This window comes from Hyperolius riggenbachi, chromosome 12, assembly GCF_040937935.1.
Source record: "Hyperolius riggenbachi isolate aHypRig1 chromosome 12, aHypRig1.pri, whole genome shotgun sequence".
Lineage (NCBI taxonomy): Eukaryota > Metazoa > Chordata > Amphibia > Anura > Hyperoliidae > Hyperolius > Hyperolius riggenbachi.
Genome location: NC_090657.1, coordinates 230,253,112 through 230,275,571, shown reverse-complemented (window position 1 = coordinate 230,275,571; position 22,460 = coordinate 230,253,112). Strand labels below are relative to the sequence as shown.

General features: G+C 46.4%; 1 protein-coding gene across 1 annotated transcript in view; it reads left to right on the top strand.

The window, feature by feature from the left end:
• Positions 1 to 21,662, top strand: part of LOC137541363 (uncharacterized) — a 47,409-nt gene extending 25,747 nt beyond the window's left edge. The window contains exon 4 of the mRNA XM_068262631.1: positions 19,828 to 21,662. Within this exon, the coding sequence (XP_068118732.1) occupies positions 19,828 to 20,198 (371 nt within the window). The 3' untranslated portion in view covers positions 20,199 to 21,662. The remainder of the gene's footprint in view (positions 1 to 19,827) is intronic.
• The last annotated feature ends 798 nt before the right edge of the window (positions 21,663 to 22,460 follow it).

The window sequence follows — 22,460 nt, the reverse complement described above, 5'->3', positions numbered from 1 at the left end:
ATTCAAAGTACCCAGGCTTAGAGGACGTCCTGAAGCAGGCTTCAGGCGGTCTTACACGGCCATGGCACGCTTTGTCGATATTCAGCAGAGAAAAAAGTTGCCGGTGAGACGCCTGATTTGTGATAGCCCGACTCGTTAGAATTCCACCCTCCTTATGTTCTCTCGCCTGCTAGAACAGGAAAAAGCCATCACCGAGTACCTCTACAACTACAGTAGAAGGACACCGTCTGGGGAGATGGGGATGTTCTGGCCCAACAATTGGACACTCATGTGAAATGCATGCAGGCTCATGCGGCCGTTTGAGGAGGTGACCAACCTGGTGAGTCGCAGTGATGGCACCATCAGCGACTTGATCCCGTATGCTTACTTCCTGGAGCGTGCCGTACGTAGAGTGGTGGATCAAGCTGTGGAGGAGCGTGAACAGGAATAGTTGTGGGAGGAACGTTGTGGGATCAATTCTCATCAGAACCAGATGTTTCCTTCACCCTCTGTGCGGCAGCACAGAGGGGGGAGGAAGAAGAGGAGGATGAGTCGTGTGGGAAAGAGGAGTTGTAACGATCCGCTCAGCTGCCTGCGCAGGCAGGCAGCCTTTTGATCATTTTTCAGGTCTGCATGCTGCAGGACTCTGGAAAGAAGACCTTCTGTCAGTTTTGCAGCTTGTGCTTGCTGAGGAATTTGCATACGTTGTCATGCAAATTGCCTGGCCACATTCATTGGAGGCGTGTACTATAAGTACTATGTGTGTCCCACAATGCTTCGCTGCTCATAGAGGTTTGTTCCTGCTGGACTCACCTGGAGTGTCAGCCACTGCTATCTTAGTATAGTTAATTCTTGGGGAGTGCTCCTTGCATTCCTAGTTAGTGCAGTCAGTTTGTGTATAATTTGTACTGCCTATTCTGTCCTGTCTTGTCTGTCGCGATTGCGCTGTCACCAGCGGCGGTTGATAGCGAATCGCTCTGTCTTGTTTGGATCGCACTAGCCTCTAGCGGTAGTGGCTGTGGATCCTTCTGATCTAGTTCCTGGAGTGTAAGCTGGAGCAGCGGTTGCTACCAGCTACCTCATCTGATCTGTCTTGTTTAGATCGCACTAGCCGCTAGCGTTAGCAGCTGTGGATCTTTCTGATCTGTGTTCCTGCTTGGATCACACTTGCTCTGGCGGAAGAGCGGTGGATCCTTTCTGCCTAGTTCCTGTTTCTCGTTTGTCTGTCTTGTCTGATACGGGCGCTTGCTGTAGGCTCGATGAGGTAACCGTTAAGCAAGCGTTCACGTTCTTTGTTTCGTGTTTGTCTGTTGATGGTTAGTTAGGCGTGCATGTCTCTATTGTGCTTATCACGTGGAGACCGCGCATAACCGCGTGCACTGTTGCGAATGAGTGCGGTGTTCGCGGTTAGCTAGCGTTTATTATTTTCCGCATCTTCTCCTTGTATGATTTGCTGTGCCTTTGCTATCCTCGTATTCTGTTCTGATCTGCCTTGTGTCACTTCTGGCAATCGCCGTTCTTGGCGGTTGCGTTTCTGTTTCGCACCTGCTGTTGTGTGTGCGCGGTCGCGGGGTGGCGACTAGATTGGCGCACACACATACAACCTGTCCCTTTGCTCGTTCTCATTCGCAATCGCTTCTCTTGCGATTGCGTTCTGCGCTTCGTACAATTCCTGTCTGGCATTTGTGGAGGTACAGAGAATTGGTTCCTCTGCACTCCCCAGCGCCATCTGCCGACAGGAATTTCCCTCTACTGGTGCTTACACCAAAAGCTGGGTTCTAGTATCTTGACACGCTTGTGGAGGACCTCCGCAGTGTCAGCGCACATCTTTGTGCGCTGAACACGGAGATATCCCACAATCGTTACAGGAGTCTGACTCGGATGATGAGGAAGGTGTGTCTTTGGAGGAGGAGGCGGAGGCAGAAGAACAACCGCAGCAGGCGTCGCAGGGGGCTTGTGCTGCTCAATGTTCCCGTGGTATTGTTCGTGGCGGGGGGGAGGAGGAGGAGGAGGACTTACCTGACGTCACTGAGGAAGAGCAAGAGGAGATGGATAGTACGTCTGGATCCAACTTTGTGCAGATGGTGTCTTTCATGCTGTACAGCCTGTTGAGGGCCCCCGTATAAAAAAAACTCAAGGGGAATGACAATTACTGGGTGGCCACGCTACTAGACCCTCGGTACAGGCACAAAGTGGTGGACATGTTACCAACTCACCTGAAGGCAGAAAGGATGCAGCACTTACAGAACAAGCAAGTCACAAAAGTGTTCAGTACCTCACCTTTATCAAAATGAATGAGGCATGGATCTCGGAGGGCTACTGCCTGCCTGAAGACTAAGTCAGTCCCCACACACAGCATCTCTGCCTGCACACCGTGTGACTGCCTGCCCCATGACTAAGTTGCTCCCCACACAGCACCTCTGCCCGCAGGCCGCTTGACTGCCTTCTCCGCCACCACCAACAAGGTCCAGGACTCCAGGTGGATTCCTGAATTTTTAAGGCCGCTGCAGCGGCCGCTATGATAATTTTTCTGGTGCGTGTACATGCCTGCCTAATTTTTCTGGCTGCACTGCAGCTGCAACAACAAAACAAAAGACATGTACCAATTCCCCTTCATGATCATTACCTTGCCGAGGTGAAAGGGCTTGCGTATGACTGCTGTGAAGTCATTTCAAGCCCTCCCCCTCCTGGCTCTGCCTTCCTGCTTTGTATACACAGCATCACGGAGGGCTGTGATGAGAAGGGAGTGGTTGCTGCTGCCTAGTAATGCCTGCTGATTCCTCCGTGCTGCCGCCGCTGCTGAGTCTGCCGATTGCCCTGCTGATTCCTCCATACTGCCACCACTGCTGAGTCTGCCGACTCTCCTTCCAGCCCAGGTCGGGGGAAATCCAGGTCGGGCTAGTCTGCAGTGGGAGGATGACGTCACCGCATTAGGTCTCCCAACACTGCGCCTGTGTCCTCCACACTAGGCTTGTGCGCTGAGTAGCACAGAAGCGCAGCAAGCCTAGAGATTAACATTTAGAGCTGCTCATGACCTGGAAGAAGAAGGGTATGAGCCGGTGGCCATCTTTGATTTATCCCGGGGGGAAAATGTAAAAATAAATGTACTAAGGCACACCAGAGAGGCGAAAATAGTGGTAAAATAATTTCCTCATGAAAAGCTATTGATGTATATATATTTTGTGTGTATAACGTTAATCTCTGGTTCCCTTTAAGTGTTTCTAGTTTTCAAAGTTCGCCTCCCCAATGAAGTCTATTCCGGTTCGCGAAAGTTCGCGCGAACCGAACTTTTACAGATGTTCGCGAACCAAAAATCGGATGTTCGGGCCATCTCTATTTATTGACTTAAAGTAGTGATCGTTGTGATACATTTTCATCCATTTGGAAGTGCTTCAATCAACAGTTTCCTAGACTAGACTCAAAGAAACCATTTTGACAATATTAAAAAAAATGCACGCCTGATATCTTTTTGAAGGCCAACAATGTTGAAGGAAACATGAATTTCAAAAGTTGAAATTACCAAATGCCTGATCTGCAGAATGCTTTTCAATGTCAACCAATCACAGTACAGGCCAACAGAAAATTTTGTGAGGGAAACGCAAGTACACGTTTTATTTTTCTATAGACAGAATTAAGACCTACTAGCCAACCCGCGTTGTAGCATACGCCGCATCTATCTATCTAATAGAGTACGTGCCTCAACCTTGAAGCAAGAAGAAGTAGGCTTTCCATGAGAAAATGTATGCGTGCTCAAACACCAAGTTTAACCTTAGCAAGTCTGGCTTTGCAAATCCGGCCTAATTGGCTATTCATGAGGCAATGCTCATGCAAATATGCATTTGCTTTCGCATGCCAAACTATGCAGGGTCCAAAAACCAATACCGCAAAGCGATCGCCCTGCGGATATTAGGAGGATTCCCATGCTGTGGTTTCCAGGCAGTGAGAGAGCCTGGGACCCTGCGGTCCCCCCAGTTGTATAAAAAGGGGGCATTGGGAATCCTCCCCGTGGCGCTCCTGGAGGCCTGGAGCACACCAAAAACTGCTAGCAGATCCGCAAAATGCTAGCAGATTTTGAAACGCTTTTTCTTATTTTTCTGTAGCATTTCACCTAGCATTTTGCGGTTTTGTAAAGCGTTTTTGGTGTAGTAGATTACATATATCGTTACAGTAAAGCTGTTACTGAACAGCTTCTGTAACAAAAACGCCTGCAAAACCGCTCTGAACTGCCGTTTTTCAGAGCGGTTTGCGTTTTTCCTATACTTTACATTGGAGGCAGAAACGCCTCCGCAATCCAAAAAATGCCTCACCTCGGGAGTATGCGTTTCAGCAAAACGCCTCCCGCTCTGGTGTGCACCAGCCCATTGAAATACATTACCCAAGCGTATCCGCAGCCGCAAGTGGATCGCAAAACGCTGCCGAACCGCTCTGGTGTGCACTAAGCCGGATAGTGCTAATGTAGCCGGGCTGGAACCCACAGGAGCGCTTTTGGCAGCGTTTTGGCAGCACTGCGATACGCTAGCAGTTTGCCAAAACGCTGGGCTAATGTTAATGGATGGGGCAACTTCCACAGGAGCGTTTGCGTTTCCCAAAAACCCAAACGCAGGACCTGCAGCATTCTGGGAGCGTTAGCGCTTCAATGTAAAGTATTGAAACGCTAGCAGAAACGCTCAGCAAAACCTAAATTGAGCGGTTTTGCTAGCGTTTTGCGGTTAAGCACACTGTAACAAAATGAAAAATAATTCACAGGACCAATCAGGATAAAAACGCAAAACGCTAGGCACCCGCTGGGGAAAAAAATGCAATGTTGCAAAACACGACCAAAAACGCGCATGAATCCGCTTGCAAACCGCTCAGACAAAACGCTAGTGGTTGCGTTTGCGGTTTTCAGTGGGTTCCAGGCCGCATGTAGCAGGGTGACTGCTTTGTGGTATTGGTTTGTGCATGCATTTGCATGAGCATTGCCTCATGAATAGCCAATTAGGCCAGATTTGCAATGTCAGACTTGCTAGGGTAAGGCCTCTTTTCCATGGACTGTGAATAGGCAGTGAAATGGCTCTCAAACTCTCACAACTGCTCACTGCTGCCTGGTAACTGCTTGCTGCTGCCTGGTAACTGCTTGCTGCTGCCTGGTAACTGCTTGCTGCTGCCTGGTAACTGCTTGCTGCTGCCTGGTAACTGCTTGCTGCTGCCTGGTAACTGCTTGCTGCTGCCTGGTAACTGCTTGCTGCTGCCTGGTAACTGCTTGCTGCTGCCTGGTAACTGCTTGCTGCTGCCTGGTAACTGCTTGCTGCTGCCTGGTAACTGCTTGCTGCTGCCTGGTAACTGCTTGCTGCTGCCTGGTAACTGCTTGCTGCTGCCTGGTAACTGCTTGCTGCTGCCTGGTAACTGCTTGCTGCTGCCTGGTAACTGCTTGCTGCTGCCTGGTAACTGCTTGCTGCTGCCTGGTAACTGCTTGCTGCTGCCTGGTAACTGCTTGCTGCTGCCTGGTAACTGCTCGTTGCTGCCTGGTAACTGCTTGCTGAGCACACAGCTCAACAGTCCGTGGAAAAGAGGCCTTAAACTTGGTGTTTGAGCACGCATAAATTTTCTCATGCAAAGTACTTCTTCTTCTTGTTTGAAGGTTGAGGCACTTAGTCTATTATATATATAGATATCTTTGATCTATCAATGATCGATTCTTCCAAAGCAAAGTACAAAGCATAAAGTCTATGAAAAAAAAATATGAAGACAAGTGAGGTGCTGTGACCGAAAGATCATTTAACCTCCCTAGCGTTCTGGATGAGCTGAGCTCGTCCAGAGACGCTAGAGGGCACCGCTCGGGCCCCGCTGGGCCGATTTTGATAACTTTTTTTTTCAAACACGCAGCTAGCACTTTGCTAGCTGCGTTTTTGCCCCGATCGCCACCACTCACCGCCGATCCGCCGCCACCCGACGCGAAAGAGGCCCCCTCCCTCCCCCACAGACCCCGTGCGCAGCCTGGCCAATCGCGCCAGGCTGCGCTTTTGGGTGGATCGGGAGTCCCAGTGACGTCACGACGTCGATGACATCACTCCGTTCGTCACCATGGCGACTGGGGAAGCCCTAAAGGAAATCCCGTTCAGAACGGGATTTCCTTATAGGCGTGATCGCCGGCGGCGATCAGAAGGGTGGGAGGGAGAGAGGAGGAAGGGGAGAATCATGTAGCTAGCGCTAGGCTAGCTACATGATAAGGAAAAAAATCGGGCGAAAAAAAGCCTCATGCGGCCGCGGGAATTGAATCGCCCAGCAGGTTAATGTCTCTGTCTGCACAAATTTGCCGCCACAGGAACATCAGATTTTGCATTATTATTATTAATAATAATGTATAAAGCGCTAACATATTCCGTTAGCAAAATTATGATTATAGTTGGAGGACTATAGGTGCTTTAGGAGACGCAACACAGTAAGCCTAGTTAATTGGATGTTCCCTGTGCCATTTATAAGAAGATTGTCATTAATGTTGCAGTAAACCAGGGGTCTCAAACTCGCGGGCCATTTGCGGCCCTCGGTACAATATTTTGTGGCCCGCGCCGGCAAAAGCAAAAGAGACACGGAAGCGAACTATTTTACCTTATAGTTCGCTTCAGTGCTCCCAAGTAATCCGCCGCATCCCTGCCGCTAAACGGGCAGAGCCCCCAAATCCCCCAGGCAAACATCCACGACTGCGCTGAGGGGCAGAGCTTCCAGCTGTAGCTCTGCCCCTTCTGATGTCAATCGCCGCACGGATCGCTGCCTCTCCCCACCCCTTTCTGTGAAGGAAGAGTGAGAGGGGCGGGCAGAAGCGGCGATCCGCCGCGATTGATGTCAGGAGGGGCAGAGCTGAAGCTGAAAGCTCTGTCCCTTCCAGGAAATGCCGGCGGATTGCCCCCCAGGGGATTTGGGGGCTCTGCAGGCCTTGTTTTGCGGCGAGGACACTGCAGATTACTTGTAATGGGAGCACTGAAGCGAACTATAAGGTAGGACACTTCATGTTCAGAAGAAATAATTAAAACTGTTAATAATGACATTTGAGGACTTTTTTTGTGAAATCCCTTATGCGGCCCAGCTTCATCCTGACTTTGCCTCCTGCGGCCCCCAGGTAAATTGAGTTTGAGACCCCTGCAGTAAACCATTAAAAACTTACCTTCCTAACTGACTTCAATCTATTTAGGCAAATCTTACATTTTGGCAAAATTTTCTAAAATAATGACTAATTTTTATTTTCAACATAAATCAATTTGGGCAATTTTACTTATTTCTAGTTATAATGTCGGCATATGTTAGGTAGGCAAGACCATAACTCCTCTTTTACATTGCTGGGTGGAGTCCTCAAAATCCTTCCTGTGTGCTAATGTAAGCCAAGAATTGACTCCACTGCACTAGAGATGGGAAGTTCGGATCTTTTCAATGATCCGGATGATTCGAATCGGATCATTGAAGAGATCCGGATCTTTGATCCGAATCTCGGATCATTTTACTACCAGAAGCATTCGGGGGTGAAATGAACAGCAGGACAGGTCTGTGGACAGGAGAAGGGGAGGGGGTGGACACACAGAGAAGGGGAGAAGATGGACAGAGGGCAGGGAGTGGACAGAGAAGGGAGGAGGGACGAGCAGAGAGCAGAAATGTTTGCACACAATACCCACATGCTGAAGTCATATGCTTTACATGTATTTCACCTATATGTTCATCTGTACACTTTGAAAGAAAAGGTCGCACAGAGAGAAAGCATTCCCCAAAGATAAGTGCAGCTGTTTAGTGCTGAGTGCAGGAGGATCATATTACGCTGCAATCACAGTGCCTGCAAAGTTACTGAGCTGTGCTGAGCCAAAAGCTTCCAATGCGATCACTGTGCACAACTACTGAACAGACAGCCTGTAATGAGCAGCACGTTATAGCCAGTATGTGTGCTCTACACATATCTGGCAGTGGCACCCAGAGGCGGGACAAGGTCCTCCAGCACCCAAGGCTGAGACACCAAAGTGCGCCCCTCCATCCCTCCCACCCCAGCAGTCACACACTGATTGCTATTAGACTAAGAGGTGCCACAGGGCCCACAACCTCCACAACACCTTAATATCTAGTTATCTGGCTTGCAGTCACTGCAATATATCCCCTTTTCTTATTTCTTTCTGCTTCAAACACAATTAGGAATGACAGCTGAATGAATTGTGCGCCCCCTCCTACACTGCGCCCTGAGGCTGGAGCCTCTCCAGCCTATGCCTCGGCCCGGCCCTGGTGGCACCCATGTCCCTGACTCCCCTCTACCTCTCTCCCTGCAAGGGTGGCTCCCTTCCAACAGAGCGATCCATCTCTGCTCTGCTTCCAGGACCCCGCTGCCCGCTGAGAGGGGGCGTGTCGCTCCTGGCCCCGCCCCTTTTGTGATCCGAATCACTCATTTTGATGATTCGGATGATCGACTCATAAAATAGATTCGGATCAAAGATCCGAATCGTTCATGATCCGGACAACACTACACTGCACGATATCCCAGGAGTTCTCTATAGCTAAGTGACATTAGTGTGACATTAGTGAGGGCCACGACATACAGTAGCGGAGTAACTTATTTAAAAGGGGAGCTGAAAAGTCATAGAATATAAGTAAGACTGTAGAATGCACAAATACGTAACACAGAGGAGCAGAAAGATGAGGGTGATCTTGGGCTTTCAGACCTTCTCAGATTTTCCTTGCCTCCTTCCAGTTAATGGGTTTTATTTTTTAGCTTGGTGCTTGTGCAAATCCAAAGCTGCTCGCCGGCCATAAATCTGTCCGGCCGGTCACGGAGCCCGGCAGACATGTGGCCAAAGTACATACGGCTCTTAAACAAACCCGCAATAAAGAAAATAAAGCAGCAGATCTCCGCGTTCCAGCCGGATCATGAGGCATTTCCATCAGCTTGGGGTCTAATCCACCCAGCAGGAGAAGTCTGCAACCTGATGGCTAATTAATTATGCAAAGCAATGGGAAAGACAGAAGCCTGAACTCCAGCCACGTAAAGTGCTGATGTCTCCCGCGATGCTACATCTTAGTTATTACTAGTCTATACCCTCAGTCACGTTAGCTGTATCTCACAGAAGGCTGTAGGTAACCATTTATGTCAGTCATAAGCTTGTAGCCATGCCTAGGAAGGACTTCAGCCACTGATAGCTGGATTGGCAGTGTAGATTTCTTCCAACATCTGGATTTAGGGTTTCTGCAAGACCACCAAACTTCCCCAAGACCAACATAGTCTTAGTGGGCCTGCATCTGACACTTGCCTTAGTTAAAACCTCTTCCAGTTTTATCTCCCAATTTCACAATTTTTTGATGGCCCTAACCATAATTTGAGGTTTTTAACCAGAAACCAAGTCCAGGCAAGTAAAAAAAATATCCTTACATAGTCTAGTCCATTGCCATACATTTCAGCGGTAGTAAGGCACCACAAACCTTTACTGATCTGGTCACGGTTCTTCTGTTCCTCCATCAGGAGGAGACACTGGGGGTGGAGTCATCAGCTTTAATTTGGGCATAGTTTGGAGTTTTCAAACAAAGGAATACAGAGGTCACAGTACGGTCCTAGAGGTGGAGTTGCTAAGCCCTGGCCCATACGGAGTCACCCACTGCCCTGCTCTCTGGATACTTGGGTCCATCATGCGTTGCAATGTCATAACCACAAATGTGACACCAGTGAGTCCAGCAGCCGTTCCTTTCTTTTAAAGTCTGGAAGTTTGGGCCAGGTACCAGTTGAGACACTGAAGAAACCTGCATATAACTCTATAACCCCAAAATGCATTTAGCAGAGCGGAATACATTTTATACTCTAAATTCTCTTTCTGCCAGGACTTTTAACCTTATTCCTTCCCGATTCTTAATCCTGTCTCAGTTTACTCTCCACTCTTCAGATGGGGCCTAATTTCAGCCCAGGTTTGCTGGGTGAGGTACGATATCCTCACTGGGAACAACAGATCACTGAATACTTTAGTAAGAGACCTTCAAGTTCACCTTACAGGAAACCTAAACTGAGAAGGATATGGATGTTTCCTTTTAAAATAATACCAGTTGGCTGGCTGTCCTTCTGATCCTGTGTCTCTAATACTTTTAGCCACAGCCCCTGAACAGGCATGCAGATCAGGTGCTCTGAATGAAGTCAGACTGGATTAGCTGCATGCTTTTCAGGTGTGTGATTCAGCCACTACTGCAGCCAAAGAGATCAGCAGGACTGCCAGGCAACTGGTATTGTTTAAAAGGAAACATCCATATCCCTCTCAGTTTAGGTTCCCTTTGAAGTGAAAATACACCAATTAGATAAACAATTGTATCTATGCTTCTACTCCTAAAAATGACTTTTAGATATCCCACAGTTTTATGTTACGTTTAAAAACTTATTTTTTTTCTCAGCTCCATGACAGTCTGTCCCATGTCTCAGAGAGCACAACTATATAAATTATTGACCTTTTTTTTAACCTCCTTAGCGGTAATCCCGAGTCAAGCTCGGGAGGGAAATCCGCAGCTCAGAGCGGTAATCCCGTGCCTGAGTGCGTTGTTTGCAGGAGATGCTGCAGATCTCTCTCTGGTATTTTTTTTCTTGCTTTTAGGGTCTAAATGCTTGTGAAAAAATGGCATGGCTTTTAGACCAGTGCTGGTCGTAATGGAGAAAGCTACGCTTACGGATCATTACGCGTAATTTTACGCTATTACGCATTACGAAATTACGCTTACGGCATAGACATTCAATTTCGGTACATGTCTATAATTACGCATAGCACTTACGCAATTACGCGTAAGTATACCGTAATTCAGGTAATTACGTTATAGGCTTACGCGTAAAATCCTACTAGCAATTAATGCGTAAGGTCATGCTGCCAAGCGGAAAAGTTGACGCATGGATCAATGTTAGGTAGCCGCCGACTTTAAGGGTTAATAGCAAAGCCCCCTTAAGTGCTAAGAGCCTCAAATTTGGAGAATATATTAAGGAGATCAGAAGGAATAAGAGGAAAATTTTTTTTTTCAAAAAGACCTTATAGTTTTTGAGAAAATCGATGTTAAAGTTTCAAAGGAAAAATATATACATTTAAAAACCCGCCGACTTTAACGGTTAATAGCAAAGCCTGCTTAAAATTTAGGAACACCAAATTCACAGGGTATATTAAGGGGATCAGTGGGAATAAGAGGAAATTTTTTTTTTCAAAAAGACCTTAAAGTTTTTGAGAAAATCGATTTTTAAGTTTCAAGGGCGAAAATGTCTTTTAAATGCGGAAAATGTCAGTTTTTTTTGCACAGGTAACAATAGTGTTTTATTTTCATAGATTCCCCCAAGTGGGAAGAGTTTTACTTACTTCGTTCTGAGTGTGGGAAATATAAAAAAAAAACGACGTGGGGTCCCCCCTCCCAGACCTCTTTAACCCCTTGTCCCCCATGCAGACTGGGATAGCCAGAATGCGGAGCACCGGCCGCGTGGGGCTCCGCACCCTGACTATACCAGCCCGCATGGTCCATGGATTGGGGGGTCTCGGAAGGGGAGGGGCAGCCAAGCTTTCCCCTCCCCCTCCGAGCCCTTGTCCAATCCAAGGACAAGGGGCTCTTCTCCACCTCCGATGGGCGGTGGAGGTGGAGGCCGCGATTTCCTGGGGAGGGGTTCATGGTGGCATCTGGGAGTCCCCTTTAAAAAGGGGTCCCCCAGATGCCCACCCCCCTCCCAGGAGAAATGAGTATAGAGGTACTTGTAGTACCCCTTACCCATTTCCTTTAAGAGTTAAAAGTAAATAAACACACAAACACATAGAAAAAGTATTTTAATTGAACAAAAAACATAACCACGAAAAAAGTCCTTTAATATTCTTAATTAACCATTAATACTTACCTGTCCCTTTAAAAGCCAGTTCCCACGCAATATCCTCGGAAATATACTAATCAGTTACAATGTAACAAAGTTATTACAATGTAACAACTTTGTTACTTTGTAACACCACCGCACCCGACGTCACTCGCCGCTCACCCGCCGGCCGCCGCATACACGCTAGTCCCCGCCGGCTCCCGCCGTCCACTCCGCCCACACCTGTCACTCATATACATGCTGGCACCCATGGGTGCCAGCATGTATATAGGTGACATGTGGGAGAGGCGGGGAGGGCAGCGGAGCCGGCGGGGACTTAGCGTCCCTTCACCCGACAGAGCTCTGAGCTATATTAGCTCAGAGCTCTCGAAAGCATCTTTGTATTTGGGCTCCAAGGAGCCCCATTGGTCCTTAGCAGACCAATGGGGTTCCTTCAAATCAGAAGGAACCCCATTGGTCTGCTAAGGACCAATGGGGCTCCTTGGAGCCCAAATACAAAGATGCTTAGAGAGCTCTGAGCTATAGCTCAGAGCTCTGTTGGGTCCTGCAGCACAGACGCGGCGGCGGCGGCGGCGGTGAGTGACGTCGGGTGCGGCGTAGTTACAATGTAACAAAGTTGTTACATTGTAATAACTTTGTTACATTGTAACTGATTAGTATATTTCCGAGGATATTGCGTGGGAACTGGCTTTTAAAGGGACAGGTAAGTATTAATGGTTAATTAAGAATATTAAAGGACTTTTTTCATGGTTATGTTTTTTGTTCAATTAAAATACTTTTTCTATGTGTTTGTGTGTTTATTTACTTTTAACTCTTAAAGGAAATGGGTAAGGGGTACTACAAGTACCTCTATACTCATTTCTCCTGGGAGGGGGGTGGGCATCTAGGGGACCCCTTTTTAAAGGGGACTCCCAGATGCCACCATGAACCCCTCCCCAGGAAATCGCGGCCTCCACCGCCCATCGGAGGTGGAGAAGAGCCCCTTGTCCTTGGATTGGACAAGGGCTCGGAGGGGGAGGGGAAAGCTTGGCTGCCCCTCCCCTTCCGAGACCCCCCAATCCATGGACCATGCGGGCTGGTATAGTCAGGGTGCGGAGCCCCACGCGGCCGGTGCTCCGCATTCTGGCTATCCCAGTCTGCATGGGGGACAAGGGGTTAAAGAGGTCTGGGAGGGGGGACCCCACGTCGTTTTTTTTAATATTTCCCACACTCAGAACGAAGTAAGTAAAACTCTTCCCACTTGGGGGAATCTATGAAAATAAAACACTATTGTTACCTGTGCAAAAAAAACTGACATTTTCCGCATTTAAAAGACATTTTCGCCCTTGAAACTTAAAAATCGATTTTCTCAAAAACTATAAGGTCTTTTTGAAAAAATTTTTTTCCTCTTATTCCCACTGATCCCCTTAATATACCCTGTGAATTTGGTGTTCCTAAATTTTAAGCAGGCTTTGCTATTAACCGTTAAAGTCGGCGGGTTTTTAAATGTATATATTTTTCCTTTGAAACTTTAACATCGATTTTCTCAAAAACTATAAGGTCTTTTTGAAAAAAAATTTTTTCCTCTTATTCCTTCTGATCTCCTTAATATATTCTCCAAATTTGAGGCTCTTAGCACTTAAGGGGGCTTTGCTATTAACCCTTAAAGTCGGCGGCTTTTTTATATTATACGGGAGCGTAATATTACGCGATTACGGCAGACTGTGTAATTTCAATGGGAGTTTACTGTCTTACTGTCTAATTTGTTACGCGTAAAACGTAACCCTACGGTCTACGCGTAATTAATTACGCGTAATACCGTAACCTTACACGTAACGCTTACGGTGCATTTGTAGTGAATTACGATGCGTAATTACGCTAATGCGTAATTTCGGCCCAGCACTGTTTTAGACCCCAAACCTGGAAATAATCATAACACCAGGGAGGATAATCTATCCCCTGCTCGCAGAAGCCCAGTTTTCTGCAAGTGTTTTATGGCTGTAATTCCTTATCAGTGAGAGATGCTATAGTCGGACTGGAGAAAAACTGTCAGTTGCATTTCTGAATATTAAACCTTTCAGGCAAAGCATAAAGAAAAGGATCACAGTTAAGGTATTTGTGTTTTATCTCCTCATGTCACTTAAGGTTCCCCCTAAGGTGCCTACACAAGCTAAAAATAAATCCACCATGGTTCAGTTTACACCTGTCTCAGCTGCGCACGTTTGTAAATCCGTAATGCTGGAACTTAAAGAGGAACTTCAGTGAAAATAATGTAATAAAAAAAGTGCTTCATTTTTACAATAATTATGTATAAATGATTTAGTCAGTGTTGGCTCATTGTAAAATCTTTCCTCTCCCCGATTTACATTCGGACATTTGTTACATGATGACATTTTTACTGTGGGCAGGTTATGTAGCTGCTCCTAGCTGTTTTGGCTGTTAGAGACAGCTGTAGACAGCTAATTCCTGTCTGTGAACATTGTTACATTGTGGCAGTTTGCCCAGAGTACCGCGGTACTCAGAGCTTCTTGTGGGAGGGGTTTCACCACAATAACAGTCATACAGCACCCCCTGATGGTCTGTTTGTGAAATGCAATAGATTTGTCATGTAAAAGGGGGTATCAGCTACTGATTGGGATAAAGTAAAATTCTTGGTCGGCGTTTCTCTTTAAACGTCGGTTGCCCCTGAGTGCATTGATATCCTCCTTTCCCCTCCCGCCGGAAGCTGCTCCATCTTGTGCCAACCATTGTCCCTCCTTCTCCGATTCCCTTTGGTCAACAACAGTTTTGGATTCCCTTAAAATTGTGATCCTTGTCTAGGGGCATGAAGACTGTTAATCTATACACTACCCAGTGCGTTACCCACTGAAGCAAGCTATTCAGCTTCACTAAAAACTGCAATTCAGCAAAAGTTAGAATACGGCAGATATGTAGAGTTTTATATACCAAAGGCCAACCCCCAGGCCCACCAACCTCTAACATTTCACTTCAAGCAATGGGCCAGTAGCGCCCCCCCTTCCCCATGTCTACCTGCACACCCTCAAGCATAGAACTTTTTTGGATACATGTATAGACTGCAGTATATGCCTTAGATGTGTGCCCATAGCTATAGTAGCCTCTCAAGACTTCAGCAGCAGTCCTCACATCTCCTCAGCAGCTTCTAACTGTCCACCAGCATTCTGGGACTAACTTCATGCGACCACAGGGCAGCTCAGAGGTTTTGCAGGGGGTGGTGTTTGAATGTGGGGCAACAAAGCACATAAAGCTGCCTTTTCCTAGTTTCCTGCTCAAAGTGATTAACTTGGAGGAAATGCATATGTATACTATTACTATTGTTTAGCTGTCTTGTAGCAGAACTCTGTGGCGTGTCATTTAATAGAGATGGCTTGAACCTCCGATTTTCGGTTCGCGAACTTCCGCAAAAAGTTCGGCTCGCGCGAACTTTCGCAAACCGCAATAGACTTCAATGGGGAGGCGAACTTCGAAAATTAAAAACATTTATGCTGACCACAAAAATGATGGAAAAGATGTTTCAAGGGGTCTAACATCTGAGTTTTTGCATAGAGGAGTGGGATAGACGCCAAAAGTCCCGGGGAAAAATCTGGATGTGACGCAAAGCAGCGTTTTAAGGGCAGAAATCACACTGAATGCTAAATTGCAGGCCTAAAGTGCTTTAAAACATCTTGCATGTGTATACATCAATCAGGGAGTGTAATTAGAGTTCTGCTTCACACTGACGCACCAAACTCACTGTGTAACGCCCCGCAAACAGCTGTTTGTGTAGTGACGGCCATGCTGGACTGGTGCGCAACATGGCCAGAGTGTAGGCCATGGTGGTTTTCAAACCCATATGGTCACCAGGCTGTGGTAGCTCAATGACAGAGCAACAGTGACTGTCCAGCTGATCGAATTTGGTCTGTCCACAATGAAGCAACGACCTTATTATCTTGGGTGTGCCCCCCCCATTCACTCGTATATCCATCGGTCATTGCTTCATTGTGATACGCAAGCCCCTTCACCGCGGCAAGGTAATGATCACGAAGGGGAATTAACACATGTACATGCCTTTTTGTTTTGTTGTTGCAGCTGCAGTGCAGTCAGAAAAATTAGGCAGGCATCTACACGCACCAGAAAAATTATTATAGCGGCAGCTGCTAGCAGCGGCCTTAAAAATTCAGGAATCCGCCTGGAGTCCTGGACTCTGTTGGTGGTGGTGGAAAAGGCAGTCAAGCGGCCTGCAGGCAGAGATGCTGTGTGGGGAGCGCCTTAGTCTTGGGGCAGGCAGTCACACGGCGTGCAGGCAGAGATGCTGTGTGTGTGCGGACTGCCTTAGTTTTCGGGCAGGCCTGACCGTGCTTTGCAGACCACGTGGTCAGATGCACCCTTGACCCAACGCTGTGTGCCAGAGATGACATCACTTGCCTTTCAACATCACGGTACAGTTTGGGTATCACCTTTTTTGAGACATAATTGCGGCCTGGTATCTTCCACAGTGGTGTGTGGCTTTGCTTTTTTGTGCTGCTTTTCCTCAGGTGGTCACATGTGCTTTGTCATCATTGCCTTCGTAAGAAAGTTGTCCCTATGCGGGTCTTGGTCTTTCCACGGCTCAATTTTTGGCGGCAGAGAGTACAGATGGCATTGCTCTCATCTGAGGCAGACACACACAAAAATTTCCACACTGCTGAGCCCTGGGGTAATGGCACTTTGGTGGTGGTGGCCGACTGAGTGTTAAGTGGAGTGCCAGAATCAAAGCAGGAGGAGGAAGATATGTCACGGTTCCGTGCGTAAGCTGAGGAAGATGAGGTGTTCTGTGTTAAATAGTCAACTACGTCCTAGCAATCTTGGGGGTTGATGGCACGCGCCTTCTGAACACTGTACTTTGGTCCAGGGCCGCATGAAATTACGACAGCATGATCTCGAACTGACCTGCCGGGTGGCCTGCCTCTGCCTGTTTTGCCCATATTGGGGGGGATGAAGTGAAAGGTATGTACTGACTTGACTAATACAATGTGCAGTCACACAGGTGCAGTAAAAGGTATGCAGTGACTGGTATTACAATACAATGTGCAGCTGTCACACAGGTGCAGTTAACAGGTATGCACGGAGTGGTATATTACTCAATGTGCAGTAACACAGGTACTGTGAACAATTATACAGTGATGAGTATTACAAATGTGCAGCTGTCACACACACACACACCTTCACAGGTATCGTGAACAGGTACAGTAACTGGTGGTATTAACCTCCCTGGCGGTCAATTAAATCTGCCAGGGAGGCAGCGCAGCACTATTTTAATTTTTTGTTTTTTTTTAAATCATGTAGCTAGCCTAGCGCTAGCTACATGATAGCCGCAGAGCAGCGGCATCCCCCCACCCCCTCCGATCGCCTCCGATGATCAGGCGCATCAGGAAATCCCGTTCTAAACGGGATCTCCATGAGGGCTTCCCCCGTTGCCATGGCGACGGGCGCGATGACGTCACCGATGTCATCGGCGTCGTGACGTCAGAGGGAGTCCCGATCCACCCCTCAGCGCTGCCTGGCACTAATTGGCCAGGCAGCGCACGGGTCTTGGGAAAGGGCACCCTCTAATGCGGTGAATCTGTGCGGAGCGGCGGCGATCGTAAGTAACACGCAGCTAGCAAAGTGCTAGCTGCGTGAATATAAAAAAAAAATGCTAATCGGCCCAGCGGGGCATGAGAAATCCTCCGCAGCAGCTTACCCCGTGTCCAGCACGGGGTTACCGCTAAGGAGGTTAAATATCGCACTAAGTGCGCTCACGTAGGTAGGTAGGGTGGTGCACTGAACAACAGGTAGGTATATGAAATGATGGGTATTACAAATGTGCAGCTATCTCTCGCACACGCGCACGCACACACACACACACACACACCATGAACAGGTACAGTGACTATTGGTATTAAATATCACACTGCATTGCGCTCACGTAGGTAGGTGGGTGCACTGAACAACAGGTAGGTATATGCAGTGATGGGTATTACAAATGTGCACCTGTCACACACACAGGTAGTCACTGAATGTGCTGGGCCTGGCAGTGGCACAGTAGGAATTACCAAGTCCAGCAGCTAAGACTGACTGACAGGGCTGTATATGCAACACAAGTGTCTGTTGGACACACACACACAAAAAATAAAAAGAACAACATTAGCTCTCAAAAGAGCTGTTCAGGATGAGGAGTGCTTTTAAGCAATAAGTATCCACAAGAAAGGGCAATTTAACAAGCCTAACACGAGCCTAACTAATGTTTCCCTAATGTCTCTGCAGCACCTCTCCCTTCTCTAATTACTGCAGCCACACGAGTGAGTGAAATGGCTGACGTTGCCTGTTTTTTATAAAGTGGGGTGGGGCTTCAGGAGGGAGTGTAGCCTGATTGGCTACCCTGTGCCTGCAGACTGTGTTGTAGAGGGTCAAAGTTGACCCTAAAGATGTAGTATAGGGGGCGGGTCGAACCGCCATAAAGTTTGCGGTTCACCGCAAATGCGAACCACCGAAGATTGCGCAAATAAGTTCGCAGTCGAACCGATCAGGCCATCTCTAGTCATTGAATTGAGTACTGAATAAGAATAACATTTTTAATAAGGTGCTGATCATACTACTTGATGCCCAAGGGAAGCAATGAACGCAAGTATCGTAAATAATTCCACTGTTCAAAGACTAATTGGACTAGTTGGGGGTTATGGACAGCCTGTCTGGGGAAGGGGACACTTAAAAGTAGTTGAGTAGCCTGTGTTTTGGTGCTACTAGTTAAAAACACAGTAAAGCATAGTTTGTAGCATTAGATCTCCTTATTACGGAAGCTCAATATCCTAAAAGTATCCCTGATGAGCCCCCATTTAGAAAGAACATTGGAATGTATGGACGTTAACCACTTAGGTCTATCTGGACGGATATATCCTTCCAGATAGCCTGCCCTGCTGCAGCTGAGCCGCTCATGCTCCCGCCGCCTTCTGCTGCCCCGGAGACCAATGAATGGGAACACAGTTCCCCGTGTCAATGATCGCGGCATCAATAAGATGCCTGCAGCATTGGTTAGTGTGTAAGTTACACGTAAATCACACTTACACTTACTTATGCTAAAAGCACATGCAGGGAAAAAAAAGTATGGGGACATCTTGTGGCCAAATAGTAAAATTACACTTACAAGCATTTTTTTCAATAAACAGACCCACACTTACATTTAAAATTGACTCCTTCCCTCCCACACTCTTCCATAGTACCCATATAAATAGTTTTTTTTTGCATAAAAAAAGAGGTAAAAAAAAGGCATAGTTACCTTAGGGACTGAACTTTTTTAATATGTATGCCAAGAGGGTATATTACTGTTATTTTTAAAAATTATGGGCTTGTAAATAGTGATGGATGCAAAACTGAAAAAATGCACCTTTATTTCCAAATAAAATATTGGCGCCATACATTGTGATAGATAAATCCAGAAGGTCCGCACACTCATATGTAGACCAAGTCTGCTGTTTTATTCAAAAAACGTGACACCATTCCATTCCAGATCAAACGATTAGTTTTGGGGCCCCGAGGGGTCCCCTTTGTCAAGGTAAACACACAGAATGGTAACACACATACATTGTGATAGGGACATAATTTAAATGGTGTAATAACCAATACAAATGGGCAAATAAAATGTGTGGGTTTTAATTATGGTAGCATGCATTATTTTAAAACTATTATGGTCGAAAACTGAGAAATAATGATTTTTTTTCCACTTTTTTTCATAATATTCCCACTAAAATGCTTTTAGAGTAAAATAATTCTTAGCAAAATGTACCACGCAAAGAAAGCATAATTGGTGGTGGAAAAAAACAAGATATAAATCATTTAGTTGTGATAAGTAGTGATAAAGTTATTGGTAAATGAATGGGAGCTGAAAGTTGCTCGGATGCATAAGGTGAAAAAAACACTGAAGGCTGAATCATTCTCTTTGGGCTGGCTCACAGTGGTTAGTCTTTGACGTGTTCATTGTATTCTGTGGTGTGTGTATGGTCTAATGAGCTATTTACTATAATAAATGATGTGTGCTTGCTTTAAAGGCAGCTATGACCCCCAAATCAAGATGACGGGATACAAGTTTTCCCTGGCGGTGAAAGAATCAGATGATCTCCCCGAAGAGCTGCAGGAAGCCCAAGAACTCACTAAAAATCTGAGTCTGGCCACCAAGCTTCTGATTGGCAGTCAAACCAAGCTGGATGGGATGGTGTTCTCGGTGGCCCAGGAGAAATCTGAGATGGAGAGCAAAATCAAACAAACTCATTTGGGGTACCTGGATCAGATACGCTTGATAGAGAACCTCGAGGACAACATTAGGAACATAAACAGCGCTAAGCAGTTCTCCAAGGATTATGACAAGGAAGCCACCGGGGTCCTTGAAGAAATTGCTACCATTACAGGTGCCGCGGTCTAAAGAGAAGCAACACCTGGATCATGCGCGTTTCTCGTCTTAAGCCTAGGTGAAGGCTGATGAGTGATGACCTCAAGCAAGGGGGCGTGGTCAAGAAATCACATGACTGATAACATCCCTTGCTTTATTTACTGATTGCTGCAGACGGGTTTGATAGAGTATTCTGGTTTAACAAAATCGTGCCTTCATTAAAACGCGTACGGAGCAAGGGAATGGGGAAAGGCAGGTATGTGTTTAAGCAGAATAGGTCAGGAGGTGGGGTTACAAAACATGAAAGATTATTGGTGGGATTTTAAATAAAATGTATCCTGCTCTAAACAGGTTGAGATTAGTGTCACCAGCTACAGATGGTTTTCAGAGCTGCCACAATAAAATCCATTAGTGTGCTCTGACATTTAAAGAGAAACTCCGACCAAGAATTGAACTTTATCCCAATCAGTAGCTGATACCCCCTTTTACATAAGAAATCTATTCCTTTTCACAAACAGACCATCAGGGGGTGCTGTATGACTGATATTGTGGTGAAACCCCTCCCACAAGAAAAGTACGTACTCCTGGCAGTTTCCTGTCTGTGAACATTGCTGTATTGTGGGAAATAGCTGTTTACAGCTGTTTCCAACTGCCAAAAAAGCATGCAGCAGCTACATCACCTGCCAGCAGTAAAATGTTCACTGGAGTATACTTTTTTTTTAATTAAAGCGGACCTGATCTCAGAACCTCCTCTCTGCTCTAAAAGATACGCAACAGGATAATAACCTTTAAAGAAAAACATTTCTTTTTTGCAGCTGATACAAATCCTGCAATACATCTGCTTTGTGACTACTTCCTGCTTTCATGGAAGCAGACATATTGTTAACATCCTTTGTTTACTTATTAGCTCTCAGCCGTGGCAGTCAGGTGACACAGAAGAGAGATCAAAATACAACTTGTGATTAGTCGCAAATAAGGGGGGATTAGACAGGCTAAACTCTCTAAATACATACAGGGTGCATTTTTTTTCTGTCCCGTGCAAGAGTTCAGCTCCACTTTAAGATGCACAGTTGTTCTCCTGCGGGGTCTGTTATTCAGATCCTAAGTACTGCATTTAATTGGAGAATGGCAGAAGAATGCCCCCTTAACTTTACCTTTATCTCATCTGAATGTTTGTACACAATGTCCTTGTGAAGGGAAGCTTTAACTTCCCCTGGAAGCACCCAGAACATAGGCCATAACAGCACACAAGGCTGGGGAGGGAAATTGTGCAGAGTAAAAGGTGGAGAGCCAGAGGACAGGAGGGACGATATTCTGCAGTGTTTCCTTGTGTGCTACTATAATGAAAACACTTCCCAGTAGTATGTACAGTATATTTGTACTGACATATTGGGTGCAGGTTACTTGATAAATACTTCAAAATGTATATAGACTTCATGAATGATTTCAAATATGTTCAATTTGCCTTAAAAAAATAAATGAATGAAATTTTGTAAACATGAGTATTTCAATTTGACTGAAAAGGGAGAAACAGAACGCCAGGAGGAGGAGTCAGTTCTGATTGATTAGCAGTGTATCGTATGATATTCTGCCCCCCCCAACTAGGACAGCGAAACGTGAGGTCTACAGTGCATTTCTTTACTTGTACTGAACAGTACACAGGAAGTAGTGTAAACCGGTGTGTTTGCTTCTGTTTACTGAATGACCAGCTGCATCTCATTGATGCTGAATCATCATTCACTACCGGGACTCTGATCTGATCTCTGATCTGAACGCGTTCCCATTCACTGATCAATGTTCTGCCGCGGGGGGAGGTACGTTAGAAGCCTCAGACGCATATCTACGCCCCTGGTGCGGTAAGTGAAGTCCTGCGGGGCGTAGATATACTGTCTGTATAACAACTACTATTTAAAGAGAATCTGTACTCCAAAATTCTTACAATAAAAAGCATACCATTCTATTCATTATGTTCTCCTGGGCCCCTCTGTGCTGTTTCTGCCACTCCCTGCTGCATTCCTGGCTTGTAATTGCCAGTTTTATGCAGTGTTTACAAACAAAAGACATAGCAAGTGATGGGCTGAGAGTAGCTCAGTGTGTGAGTCATACAGAGTGTGCAGGGGGCCTGGAGAGGGTGTGTATAGCTTCTATCCAATCACAAGCAGCACAGCACATTCCAGCTTGAGTGCCTGAGCCCGACAGACTCGACAGAGGAGAGAAGATTAGATCATATAACAGAGATAATACAGCCACTGTGCAACTAAGAAAGGCTGCAGTTAGACAGAGCACATTAGAACA